The sequence below is a fragment of the Pristiophorus japonicus genome, chromosome 18, assembly GCF_044704955.1.
Source record: "Pristiophorus japonicus isolate sPriJap1 chromosome 18, sPriJap1.hap1, whole genome shotgun sequence".
Taxonomy (NCBI): domain Eukaryota; kingdom Metazoa; phylum Chordata; class Chondrichthyes; family Pristiophoridae; genus Pristiophorus; species Pristiophorus japonicus.
In genome coordinates, this window is record NC_091994.1 from 14,125,799 (window position 1) to 14,140,028 (window position 14,230).

Sequence of the window (14,230 nt, forward strand, 5' to 3'; positions counted from 1 at the left end):
AAGTCCTGGTTAGACTACATCTGGAGTAGAAACATAGAAATTTACAGCGCAGAAGGAGGCCATTTCGGCTCATCGTGTCCACGCCGGCCGACAAAGAGCCACATGCCCCTCGGTCAGTAGCCCTGAAGCTTACATATAAACCAATGAACAACGGAGGAAAGGTAAAGAGCTCCCAGCCCAATCAGTCTGCCCCACACAACTGCGACATTGAAACATTCTACACTCCGCCCCAACCGGAGCCATGTGATCTCCTGGGAGAGGCAAAAACCAGATACAAACCCAGCCCAATTTGGGGGAAAACAAATCTGGGAAAATTCCTCTCCGACCCATCCAGGTGATCAAAATTAGTCCAGGAGATCACCCTGGCCATATTCGATTCCCTGCAGTACTTACCATCATATCTGCGCTGGCCAACAAGAGGTTATCCAGTCTAATCCCAATTACCAGCTCTAGGACCGTAACCCTGCAGGTTACGGCACTTTAAGTGCCCATCCAACCATCTCTTAAGTGTAGTGAGGGTTTCTGCATCCACCACTCTTCCAGGCAGCGAGTTCCAGATCCCCACAACCCTCTGCGTAAAGAAGCCACCCCCCAAATCCCCTCTAAACCTTCCACCAACCACCTTAAAATTATGCCCCCTCGTAATAGACCCCTCCACCAATGGAAATAATCCATTGCTATCCACTATATCCAGGCCTTTCAATATTTTGTACACCTCAATGAGGTCTCCTCTCAACCTCCTCTGTGTACAGTTCTGTGCACCGAATCTTAGAAAGGATATATTGGCCTTGGAAGGAGTGCAGCGCAGATTCACCTGAACGTTACCAGGGCTCCGAGGGTTAAATTATGAGGAGAGATTGCATAAATTAGGTTTATGGGGCTCAATTTTCACCAAAGCGTTTTTTTTTTGGCATACTTGAAGAGTTCCGCTCTTTTTTTTTTGGGTCCAAGTACGCCAAAAAAAATATGTTCCAAGTTTCCTCATTTGATTTCTTCATTTTGGCGCCACCTAGTCTGTCCTTTAGTTTTGGGGGTGGAGCCTTGATCTGCGCCAAAAAGATCAGGTTGCCGCCGTAACCAGGGTGGAAAGTGAAACAAACAGCCAGCTCACAACCTGCACAAGCACATTACACATTGCAGCAACTTCGCAAGCACAAATACATTGCAGCAACTTACCTCCATTAAATTATGAAAGATTCCCCCCTCCCCCCCCCCCGCAGATGCCTGTGCCGATCCCCGCTCCTATCCCAGGCCGAAGGGCCTCCAGGTCTGCTCCCCCGCACCTAGCCCTGGCCAAGTGACCTCCTCCCTCCTGGTCCCATACCTATCCCTGACCGAGTGGCCTCCAGGTCTGCTCCCTCACACCTACCCCAGGCCGAAGGGCCTCCCGTTCTGCTCCCCCACACCTACCCCAGGCCGAAGGGCCTCCCGTTCTGCTCCCCCACACCTACCCCAGGCCGAAGGGCCTCCCGTTCTGCTCCCTCACACCTACCCCAGGCCGAAGGGCCTCCCGGTCAGCTCCCCCGCACCTAGCCCAAGCCGAATGGCCTCCTCCCTCCCGGTCCCCGCACCCAACTATACCCGAAAAGCTTCCCCCCCCCCCCCCACCCCGCCTCCCTCCCCCTCTCTCTTACCTCTCCTGCTCCTGCTGTCCGGGCATCTGCTGCACTTACCTGCGACGATTTCTTTAACGCTCCGGAAGGCTTTTCTGCAGAGGCCACATACGCTGGCCTAAGAAGAACTGGAGTAACTCTCAGCTGGACAAACTTCCCTAAATGGCCAGAATTGGCGCGGGTGGCAGGTTACAACCCCTCTGGCTGAAAAAAAAACTTGCCTAAAAAAATTATAACTAACTGATTTATGCTGGTGCAAATTGATCGGGGAAACTTGGGTTTTTTAATTTAGGCCAAGAAAAGCGGCCGGCGCCAAAAAAACAGCACAAATCACTGGGGAAAATTGAGCCCATAGTCCTTGGAATATAGAAGATTAAGAGGTGATTCGATTGTAGTTGTTAGGATTTTGAATGGAATTAATAGGGTAGGTATACAGATAAACTTTTACTGTTGTTGGGGGAGTCTAGGACAAGAGGACATATCCTTAAAATCAGAGCCAGGCCATTCAGGAGAGAAGTTAGGAAACACTTCTTCACACAAAGGGTGGTAGATCATCATCATCATCATAGGCAGTCCCTCGGAGTCGAAGATGACTTGCTTGCACTCTAAAAATGAGTTTTGAGGTGACTGAGGAGTCCAATGCGGGCCCTACAGTCTCTATCACAGGTGGGGCAGTCAGTGGTTGAAGGAAAGGGTGGTCGGGGAGCCTGGGTTGACTCACACTCCTTCCACTGAAGCATTTCCTCTGCTCACCTGGGGCTCGCTTGCTGTGTCAAAGCTCCATGTACAGCGCTTGCTTTGGGAGTCACGTGTCGGGCATGTGGACGATGTGGCCCGCCCAACGGAGCTGATCGAGCGTGGTCAGTGCTTCGATGCTGGGGATGTTGGCCTGAGCGAGAACACTGACGTTGGTGCGTCAGTCCTCCCAGTGGATTTGTAGGATCTTGCGGAGGCAGCGCTGGTGGTACTTCTCCAGAGCTTTGAGGTGTCTGCTGTATAAAGTCCACGTCTCTGAGCCATGTAGGAGAGTGGGTATCAATACTGCCCTTGTAGACCATGAGCTTGATACCGGGTTTGAGGTCCTGGTCTTCAAACACTCTCTTCCTCAGGCGACCAAAGGCTGCGCTGGCACACTGAGGGTGGTGTTGGAACTTGTTGTCGATATCTGCTCTTGCTGACAGTATGCAAAATAGTTCACGTTGTCCAAGGCCTCTTCGTGGATTTTGATAAGCGGGAGGCAGTGCTGTGTGGCGGGATCAGGTTGGTAGAGGACCTTTGTCTTACAGATGTTTAGCGTAAGGCCCATGCTCTCGTAGAAGTGTGGCACTCTCTCCCAGAAGTAGATGCTAGCTGAATGAATAGTTTTAAATCTGAGATCGATAGATCTTTGCTAGCTAAGGGTATTACAGGATATGGAGCCAAGGCAGGTGGATGGAGTTGAGATACAGATCAGCCATGACCTCAGTGACTGGCGGAACGGGCTCAAGGAGTTGATTATCCTGTTGTACCCATGGAGTTTTCCTCCTGTCATGGCTGGGTCTGTTGTGGATTAATTGATAGAGATTGAATGCCATGATTAGTCAACAACTCCATTATCGTTGTATCTTGTGATCATCAGGATGATAGAAGGCAAACTAGATGGACCTTGGTCTTTGTTTGGCTAGCAATTCCAATGTTACCCCTAATGCCATAACCCACCTCCTTATCTGTTAGGAACAAAGGAACAGGAGTAGGTCATTCAGCCCCTCGAGCCTGTTCCATCATTCAATGAGATCATGGCTGATCAGCGACCTAACACCATAGGCCTTTGTCTCATATCCCTTAATACCTCTGATTAACAAAAAGCTATCAATCTCAGATTTAAAATTAACAATTGACCTAGTATCAATTGCCGTTTGCGGAAGAGAGTTCCAAACTTCTACCACCCTTTGTGTGTAGAACTGTTTCCAAATTTCACTCCTGAAAGGTCTGGCTCTAGTTTTTAGAAATTTCTCCCCCAGTCCTCGAATCCCTAACAAGCGGAAATCGTTTCTCTCGATCTACCCTATCTGTTCCCCTTAACATCCGGAAAACTTCGATCAGATCACCCCTTAACCTTCTAAATTCCAGAGTAAATAACCATAATTTGTGTGATCTTCCACCGTAACTTAACCCTTGAAGTCCGGGTTATCCAATTCATAATTCAAACCTTCTTCATAAATGTGTCAGCAAGGCCATCAGACTCAATTCTGATTTGTCTTTAAACCAAATATTGTTTTGGAGAAGATCATCATCATCATAGGCAGTCCCTCGGAATCGAGGAAGTCTTGCTTCCACTCCTGAAGGGACTTCTTTGGTGGTTGAACAGTCCAATACGAGAGCCACAGACCCTGTCACAGATGGGACAGACAGTCGTTGAGGGTAGGGGTGGGTGGGACTGGTTTGCCGCACACTCTCTGCGTTGAGACTCGAAGAGCTCAGCGCCTTCCCGGATGCACTTTCTCCACTTAGGGTGGTCTTTGACCAGGGACTCCCAGGTGTCAGTGGTGACGTTGCACTTTGAGGGTATCCTTGTAACATTTCCGCTGCCCACCTTTGGCTCGTTTGCCGTGAAGGAGCTCTGCATGGAACATTTGATTTGGGAGTCCTGTGTCTGGCATGTGAACTATGTGGCCTGCCCAGCGAAGCTCATCGAGTGTAGTCAGCGCTCCAATGCTAGGGATGTTAGCCTGGATGAGGACACTGATGTTGGTGCACCTGTCCTCCCAGGGAATTTGCAGGATCTTGCAGAGACATCATTGGTGCTATATCTCCAGCGACTTGAGGTGTCTTCTGTACATCGTCCATGCCTCTGAGCCATACAGGAGGACGGGTATTACTACAGCCTTGTAGACCATGAGCTTGGTGGTAGAGTTGAGGGCCTGGTCTTCGAATACCCTTTTCCTCAGGCGGCCGAAGGCTGCACTGGCGCACTGGAGGTGGTGTTGAATCTCCGCATCAATGTCTGCCTTTGTTGACAAGAGGTTCCCGAGGTATGGGAAATGGTCCACGTTGTCGAGGGCCGCGCCGTTGATCTTGATGACTGGGGGGGGCAGTGCTGTGCGTCAAGGACAGGCTGGTGGAGGACCTTTGTCTTGCGGATGTTTAGCGTAAGGCCCATGCTTTCATATGCCTCAGTAAATACATCGACTATATCCTGGAGTTCAGCCTCAGAATGTGCGCAGACGCAGGCGGAAAAGAAACCTCAAAAGCTTTTATGAGTCAACAGCAGCAAAAGGAAAATAAACAGACAGGCAGGCAGGAATGGATGACAGGAGCAGGTGGTGTTCGATTAGAAGTGACAGTCTTGCCTCAGATGATATTTTTAGCCGAATGAGTGAGGTTGTTTATCTTTCAGTCTGACCAAAGCTGTAGGAGTAGCTAAAGGGAAAATGTCTTTATCACTGATATTTCCCATAAGAGTGATATTTGTAATGAACAAGGGTATAAAATTCTCGTTCCCAACCGCCCCCCCCCACCCCCCGCCCATACGTTAATTGTTAACCCACTTAAAGTCCACGGATTAGCAAATGCAACAGCACACAGAAGAATTTTATATGAATGTGCTAATGTTTGTTTCCTTTGATCCACCAGCCTGGACAGTGCAGACGGAGGTGGGGTGGGGCGGGGGTGGGGAGGAGAGATGCGTGGCATGGGCCTCCCTCCTCAGAGGAACGGGGGGGGGGGGGGGGGGGCCTAATTTAAATGGCAAAGTACCATCCCGATAATGTCATCGGATCCTGTACATCATTTTACCCCCCCCCCCCCCCCAGATCCCCGTCCCGGAATTGGGTTGGACGACTTTTTTTGCCGGTTCCCTAAAGCAGACAATAGATCCTTTGCATATGCTCGTGAGAGCCTGAAGTCTGCCTTAGGACCTCTCTGCCAAATCGGGCTGCCCTCAACTGAGCAGGAGTCGGGCCTGCTCCGCTCAGGCTTTCCGGATGTGGATGCGGCCTAGCCAGGGGCTCCTCTCGGCTCCACAGCACTCCTGGTGGCCACTGCGGAGACTGCCATCGGCTCCCTCCTGCTGCTGTTTTCCCCCCCCCGGGACATACCTGAGGTCAGGTGGGCCAAAATTGGATTCCTCAGTCCAGCGAGTTGCCTGTGAAGGTGCGACAGGCACTGTAGATGAAGCCATGAGGAACAATTTGTCACGATCCTCGGGCACAGGGAACAATCCCTGAACCTACCTGGTGCTTAAAAACTGGCCTAAACTAATTTCTAGGCCCTCACCTCTCAACATGGATTAGCATAGTGGTTATGCTACTGGATTAGTAATCTGGGGACCTGGATAACTAATCCAGAGACATGAGCTCAAATCCCACCACAGCAGCTGGGGGGATTTAAATTTAGTTAATTAAATAAATCTGGGAGAAAAAGCTAGAATCAGTAATGGTGACTATGAAATTATCGGATTATCGTAAAAACCCATCTGATTCACGAATGTCCTTTAGGGAAGGAAATCCGTCCATACCTGGTCTGGCCTATATGTGACTCCAGACCCACAGCAATATGGTTGACTCTTAACTACCCTCTCCGGTTCAAGAAGTGGCTCACCACCATCTTCTCAAGGGCAATTAGGGATGGGCAATAAATGCCGGCCTGCCAGCGACGCCCACATCCCATGAATGAATAAAAAAAAAACATTCTGTCCCTGAAGTGACACCTTGCGTTATGGGATACTAAAAGGCTTTGAATCGACAATTCTCCAACTCACCGTTGAAGAGATTCATGTGTTCACAGCTTGTTGCTGCCATCAAAGAAGAAAAAAAAAGAAAGACCTGCATTTATATAGCGCCTTACATGACCCCAGGGCGTCGCAAAGCACTTTACAGCCAATGAAGTACATTTTGGAGTGTAGTCACTGTTGTAATGTAGAAAATGCGGCAGCCAAATTTACGCACAGCAAGCTCCCACAAACAGCAATGTGGTAATGACCGGATAACTCCCCTGCTGTTCTTCGAAATAGTGCCACAGGATCTTTTACATCTACCTGAGAGGGCGGACGCACGATCGGGTCCCATTTAGGTTGTATACAGTGAACATTCTCCCTGCTCGAAACCCTGGCAACACTGCATTTTTAACCTTGTGTATCGTTGAGTGAACATATGTTCCCTTAAGTTCTTTATTTTAAAAGTGCGTGGAGACTACGACCCGCTTCACCTGTTGGCACGCAAGCAATTAGCAAAGAGGAGGCTGCAGCATTTAAAGAGCTCCTATATATTTTATAAATGACATTTTTATTCCACCCTGCTAGATACAGTGCAATGACATTCTTTTTTTCCTTATCTTTACACCAGGTCAATTTCTACCATGATCACACAAAGATTATCCTGTGCAATCATGAGGAGGAGTACGTACTGACCTTTATTAATCGGGACCGGATGAATGCCACATTCAGACTGAGCACACTGCTGCTATGTGGGTGTTCGGCAGAATTGCGCAGACGCATGGAATACACATACTGGATGTTGCAGCAGTTGTAATAGGACATAATGAATGGACCGTTACCCAACATGGCCTTGGAACAGGAGTGCGACCCGTGGTCTATAATTCTGGAAGATCCAGGCCTTGAACCCCCAGTTCTATTTGCACTTTCCGTTGCTGGCTACCTTGCCTGATTGAATTTCTTGGGCCTGTAGGTTTGGAACTGGAGCGATGTTGCTTTATTGGTTGATACACTCAGGAATCAAAACTTCACGATCTGTTTTTTGATTGCTGCAGCATTAGATATATTCAAATGAATGGGAACCTGGATTTCAAGGTTATCGCCCAGAATCAGCTGCCCTAACTTGTGCGGACACCCTTGTTACACAGTGTAATCATAGGCAGTCCCTCGGAATCGAGGAAGACTTGCTTCCACTCTTAAAATGAGTCCTTAGGTGGCTAAACAGTCCAGTGCGAGAGCCACAGACTCTGTCACAGGTGGGGCAGATAGTCGTTGAGGGAAAGGGTGGGTGGGACTGGTTTGCCGCACGCTCTTTCCGCTGCCTGCGCTTGATTTCTGCATTCTCTCGGCGATGAGACTCGAGGTGCTCAACGCCCTCCCAAATGCACTTCCTCCACTTAGGGCGATCTTTGGCCAGGGATTCCCAGGTGTCAGTGGGGATGTTGCACTTTATCAGGGAGGCTTTGAGGATGTCCTTGTAATGATTCCTCTGCCCACCTTTGGCTCGTTTGCCGTGAAGGAGTTCCAAAGTAGAGTGCTTGCATTGGGAGTCTCGTGTCTGGCATGTGAACTATGTGGCCTGCCCAGCGGAGCTGATCAAGTGTGGTCAGTGCCTCAATGCTAGGGATGTTGGCCTGGTCGAGGACGCTAATGTTGGTGCGTCCGTCATCCCAGGGGATTTGTCGGATTTTGCGGAGACATAAATGGGGGTATCTGCTGATCTTCCACCAAAGTTACTGTGGGCGATCGACAGAGCCTCTGAGAAAAATCACAGCATATATATGGCTCACGAATCTCTATGGTCTCCTCCTAATTGGTCCATGAATCTCTATGGTTCCACCTAATTGGCCCATGAATCTCTATGGCCTCATCTAATTGGCCCATGAATCTCTATGGTTCCACCTAATTGGCCCATGAATCTCTATGGCCCCACCTAATTGGCCCATGAATCTCTATGGTTCCACCTAATTGGCCCATGAATCTCTATGGTTCTACCTAATTGGCCCATGAATCTCTATGGCCCCATCTAATTGGCCCATGAATCTCTATGGTTCCACCTAATTGGCCCATGAATCTCTATGGTTCCACCTAATTGGCCCATGAATCTCTATGGCCCCACCTAATTGGCCCATGAATCTCTATGGCCCCACCTAATTGGCCCATGAATCTCTATGGCCCCACCTAATTGGCTCACGAAATCACAGCATATATGTGGCTCATGAATCTCTATAGTCCCGTCCTAATTGGCCCATGAATCGCTATGGTCCCACCTAATTGGTCCATGAATCTCTATGGTCCCCACTTAATTGGCTCACGAAAACAAAGCTTCTGTCTCACCGATGAAATCACTGGATTGGGCACCATTCGTAGGGGTTCATGATGCATTACGATTAATTCTTCATACAAATTTTTTTTTAAAGTGAAGTGAATAGATTTTTTTTCTAAACTGCAAATGTTGGAATTCTAAAATAAAAATAGGAATGCTTCACCGTGTTTCCTTGCCATTCTTCGAGCGCCGGGCACGGGGGCTGCCTGTTGAGGCTCTGAAGTTCAGAGGTCAGCAGATGGGGCGTGGGGCCTGGAGAGGAGGAGTCTGTATAGAAGCTCTCAGCCATCTACCAGCTCCACTGGCAAAATCATAAAATTCTTCTATGGTGGAAGCCTGATGGACACAGACTCTGCCTTGGCGGAGTTCAGGCAGTATGCCGCTCAGTTGTTAATGACTCTGGGGCTGGAAATATGGCCGGAGTCAGGGGTACATCTCTATGGCACATGCTGCCTGGTCAGGGATACCCCCCTAATCAAGAGGGAGGGCGGCGCAAAAAGCCATGACTACAGTAGCTGATGCCAGCCAGCAACCAGTGAAAGGAGTGGTTGTGGTAACCTTTATGGTTATGGCATTGGACTATCAACCTGTCGAAATCTCGACCTCCGAAATAAATGACTCCGACACTTACAGCTCCGGCAGAAGTTTCTTTAATTCGCTTGCTAGCAAGGGGCAGGTCACACTCAGTCAAAGGCTAAGTGAACACCTCTGAAATGGTACAGTTTCACAAGATATTTAAACAGTAAAACCCAAGTTATGGCCTCTCCCTGTGTATTGGCTCTGTCTCGCAGTCAATGAATACAGATAAAGTGTTAATTACTACATCCTTGTCCTGACATGGTTTCCAGATATTTCCTTTTGTCAGGGGTATTAGTTGGCCAGCCGGCCATTACTCCATGAGAGTGTGGTAATGAGCTATTACCTGTCTTGCATTGTGTCAGGATTGTTCAGTTTCCTAGTCAGTTTATCTGTTTGCATCAAATGGATGAGGTCTCTACAAGGTGGTTGGTGGTTTGGGTACAAAGAAAAGGGTGGGGTGACATGGAACTCTTGTCGTGTAGACAATAGGAGAGCACCATGGGGCGGTGCTTGTCTCAGCATGACTTGTCTCCTAGCTGTCTGATGGCCATCAGCCATCTCAAACCAGGTTTAGCTGTTTATGCAAGCTGACTGCTTTTATGCAGAAAGTTCTGGAAGGACCAGGACTCCATTTTGATATATATATATTGCAAAGGGCACACAAATACCGTATGGTATCAGCTTAGATAAAAATACATTTCCACATTCCCCCATTTTGTCCTTCACAAGGACAACTTAATCCATTCTGATCTTGTACAGTCTCTCCATTTCCATTTCCACACAAGAGCCTTCAGCAGTTGTCGCTACCATAACTCTAGCCGTGGTCTCAGTAGGTAACATAGCTTCTCCCACCCTTCACCTGGGGCTTTGTTATGGACCGTTGTCCAGCCAATGGTTGCTATCTTTCTCCCATCAGTGGGATTAGCTGTGGCTTGCCATTTAGTCATTTGGGAACACTTGCTGCGTCCCATTTCTGGTCCTTTAGTCTCATTACTCACTAGACATATACCTTCAGGATTTCCTATTCTGGGAGTAATGCTTAGGAAGGGAGGCTGATGGTTATTATCATAATTGGGCTGGTACCATCCCCGGAAGGCTATAAGTTTATACCCTGCCGACCTCCATTCTGTTTGTTCCTTCGTTTCTGGCCCCTTAGTTAGGTTTGTCCTATTTTGCACTGTCAACCATTCTACCATTTCTGATTCGTTAAAGGGGACAGATCTCAGGGGAATACCCCCTTCAGAGTGGACAGGTACATGGGAACATATCCAACAACTCGACAAGTTTCTTTCTTGAGCATACCTATGACTCAGTGCCATAAATACATTTACTTGCAATTCCCTTCAGTGGCGGGTCAGTACCCCTGGTGTAATCAATAATGCAAAGTAAAACCCTGTCAAGCCGAGCACCATCAGTCCCCATAGTCCATACAGTTCCTTATTCAGTCTTCCTTTCTCTGTTCCTCTGGTTCCTTCTTCCCTTCCTCCTGGTCGGGTGCCCGTTTGCAATGGGATGCGTGGATCCACGTTGGTCTTTCCTTTACCTTGATTGCAGTATTGGTCGCCAGCAAGACCTGGTATGGTCCTTCGAATCTTGGCTGTAGACTGCTTTTTCTTTTAAAAATCTTGATGTAAACGAATTCCCCTGGCTCCAGGTTATGACACTTCCCTTCCGCTGGCTTGACTTGAGCTTCCTTTACCTGTGAATGAAAACTGGAAATACATTTGGTTAGTGCAATACAATAGTTCAACATATTTTCCTCCATTTTGTGGATGTCCATTTGTTTTGCAGTAAATGGTGCTGTAAAAGGTAGTCGTTGGGGACGTCCCATAACTATCTCATGCGGTGACAGGCCTGTTGTTCTGTTGGTTGCAGATCGCATTACCATCAAAGCTAAGGGCAGCAGTTCTGTCCATTTCAGTCTAGTGTCATTGCATAGTTTTGCCAGCTTATTTTTAAGCATTCCATTATATCTTTCAACAAGTCCAGCTGATTGTGGATGATAACTGCAATGAAAACGTTGATTAATCTGTAAAGCTTTACACATTTCTCTTATAACAGTTCCCGTGAAATGTGACCCGTTATCACTAGAAAGCTTAGCAGGGATTCCGAAGCGCGGTACGATTTCCTTTAACAAACATTTAGCAACAGTAGTGGCATCGGCCTTTTTACATGGAAAGGCTTCAATCCATCTAGAGAACACATCTACAATAACTAATACATACTTGAATCCCATACACATAGATAATTCAATAAAATCCATTTGTAAATGTACAAAAGGTCCGACTGGATTTGGGTGGGAGGCAGATTCTACTTTTTCCGTCTTACCCGGATTCATTGTCTGACAGGTAACACAATTTTCACAGATTTGTTTTGCAATTGCCGAAATACCTGGTGCATACCAAGTTGCTAAAATATAATCTGCCAATCCCCCTTTGCCTGCATGTGTGAATGTATGAACACATCGGGCTATCCATGGAAGTAAGGATCTGGGCGCCATCACGCGGCCGTCGTGGTGAACCCATATTCCTTCTGGATTTTTATAACATTGATCCTTCGTCCAGGTCACCACCTCCTCCGTACTGGCCTGTGTCTGAAAGGTCAGCATGTCATTAATAGTGGGTGGCGGGTCTGAGCAATTATAAGGTTCGGATTTGATAACAGTTCGACTTCATATTTAGTGGTTCTTGTGGAGGTTAGGTGTTGGGTGGCACATTTAGTAAGTAAAATCTCAACAGAGTGTGGGATGTATAGAATGGTCTGATGATTTAGTGTTATTGTCTGAGCCTGTTGTACAGCATAATAAGCTGCTGCCAGCGAAGGAAGACATCCTAGTAGTCCGCGTGCCACTGGGTCTAGTTGGGTACTGAAATACGCTACCGGTCGCTGCTTGTCCCCATGTAACTGAGTCAAAACAGATTGTGCAAAACCCGACTTGTGATGCACAAATAAGTTGAATAGCTTAGTGTAATCTGGCAATTCCAAGGCTGGTGCTGAAGTGAGGGACTGCTTAAGACTCTGGAAAGCATTCTGGGATACTTCATTCCAAATCCTTCTTTAAGCATTGTGAGAATATAGTAGATTCATTCACAGCTCGTAGGTCATGGATAAACCTCCATTTGTCACTATTGGGCTTCTGAACCGGAAGAATCGGTGTGTTACACGGACTTCTCATTTATGCTTATAGTGATTCACAGATCACAGAACGTAAAGTACTTGTTTTCTAATCTTATTAAAAGGCTTCCAAACCCAAGATTTTTCCAATACACCCAAAATGTTGATCAAGGAGATCACCTGAAATATTTCAAAATCCCAATTCAACTATTGTACTGCCACTCTTTATCAAAAAAAACAAATCCTCTTACTGAGCTAGAAGCTTTTGTACCAAGATTTTACACCAAGGACAATGAGAGTGTACTCCCCCAGCCTGCACCTCGAGAGATCCACAAAGGCTTTTTTAAAAAAAAGGCATTACAACTTCCCAAGGCATTACAACTTTTAACCACCGGGACCATGTCTCAACAAACCTATCCTTTGTGCATTTCCTAGCTCCGTAACTTCTCATCCGAATAAATCCACACCTGCGCTTCTAACTTAAAATGTCTTAAACTTCCCACATACAGGACAACACTATGAAGGGTTAAAAAACTTCACTTTGTTTGAAAAAGTGGGTGGAACTAAAACAAACAGGCAGCTCCACAACCTTTCCAAACAGGTTTCCAGACACAAGAAAAAAAACACAGAAGCACCCTCATTCAAAGACAAGACAAGACAAGACATTCACAAAAGTCTCTCTCCATTCAATAAAGCTTCTCTTTTTTTTTAATCCATAAGTCACTATCAGGTTCTCTTATGGCATTTAACAAAACGACGGGTAGCTGTTTGTTCGCAGCACTCGGGTCTGGGATTGGGCGTCATTGACCATTATACGGGCAATTTGGTTGTTGGCCGAATTGCTTTTGATTCTGTGATCCAAATGGATCTTGAACAAAGAAATGAGTCTGAGGTCTAGCATGTACCTGGACTTGGGTCGCATTCGGGTTGGGTCCTGGAGGGGGAGGGGGTGCTCTATTACCTGCCTGTTGAGTCCAATCATAATTTGGTTGTTGCTGTTTTGCCCGGCAATTTCTAGCCCAGTGTCCAATCTGACCACAATTGTGACAGGTACCGTATTGTTCCCGCCCTGCACCTCCTCTCCCTCTCCCCTGAAATTTCCTCCTCTGCCTCGCCCTCTTCCTCTACCCTGGTGGGGGAGGGGGCCATAGGACGGTGTCACCGGGGTGGGTGTTGTTGCAGCTGCTTGTTCCACAAACACGGTGACCTTGCTTTTAGATTCTCTATTTCGCTCTTGTATATCCTTTTACATAGATACAACCTTGGATAGCGATTCCTGTCGCCATCCGAGACAAACTAGTTTAAAGGGATCTCTGAGTTCGGGTCGTAGCCCGTTTACCACGGCGCTGATCATAGGAGCTTCTACCTCCTCTATTTTCATGCCTGAACATTGGTTCATGATCTCTCGCACTCTTTCTACATAATCCTCAACATCCTCCTCCTTTCTTTGTGTAGTTTCCATAATTTTGGACCAATTCGTTTTCCTTGGGAACACTGAATGCAAGGCTTCCCAACATCTTTCCCAGAACCCCTCTCCTGGCTTCATGCTGGGATCTGCATCTGGAGCCTCTCGATGGGTTTTAACATTTTTGAATTTTATCTCAAGTTCGGCAAATTTCGTGTCCTTTAACCATGCTTTCAGTAAGATTTGACCATCTAATATACTGGGTTCGTGGCACAAGATGATCACTTTTAACTGGTCTATGGCCTTTTCAATATTGGTTTTAGGGTCTGCCAATCCTTCCACAATTATTCTTAACTCACTTGGTGACCATGGTCGATAAATAGGGACCGGAGCCCCCCCAGAGAGTGGACTGGGAAAAAGTCTTACTGGGTATGCAGATGATGATGGCTCCAGGGCACCAGGCCCTTGTCCACAGGTAAGACTTCGTGTGCCACCTGCAGGGC

The 14,230-nt window shown here is 47.3% G+C and overlaps 1 protein-coding gene across 1 annotated transcript in view; it reads left to right on the forward strand.

Moving 5' to 3' along the window:
• Positions 1-7,503, forward strand: part of LOC139229385 (serine/threonine-protein kinase PLK2-like) — a 49,896-nt gene extending 42,393 nt beyond the window's left edge. Inside the window, exon 15 of the mRNA XM_070861085.1 lies at positions 6,935-7,503. Coding sequence (XP_070717186.1) covers positions 6,935-7,120 — 186 coding nt within the window. The 3' untranslated portion in view covers positions 7,121-7,503. The remainder of the gene's footprint in view (positions 1-6,934) is intronic.
• Positions 7,504-14,230: the final 6,727 nt, after the last annotated feature.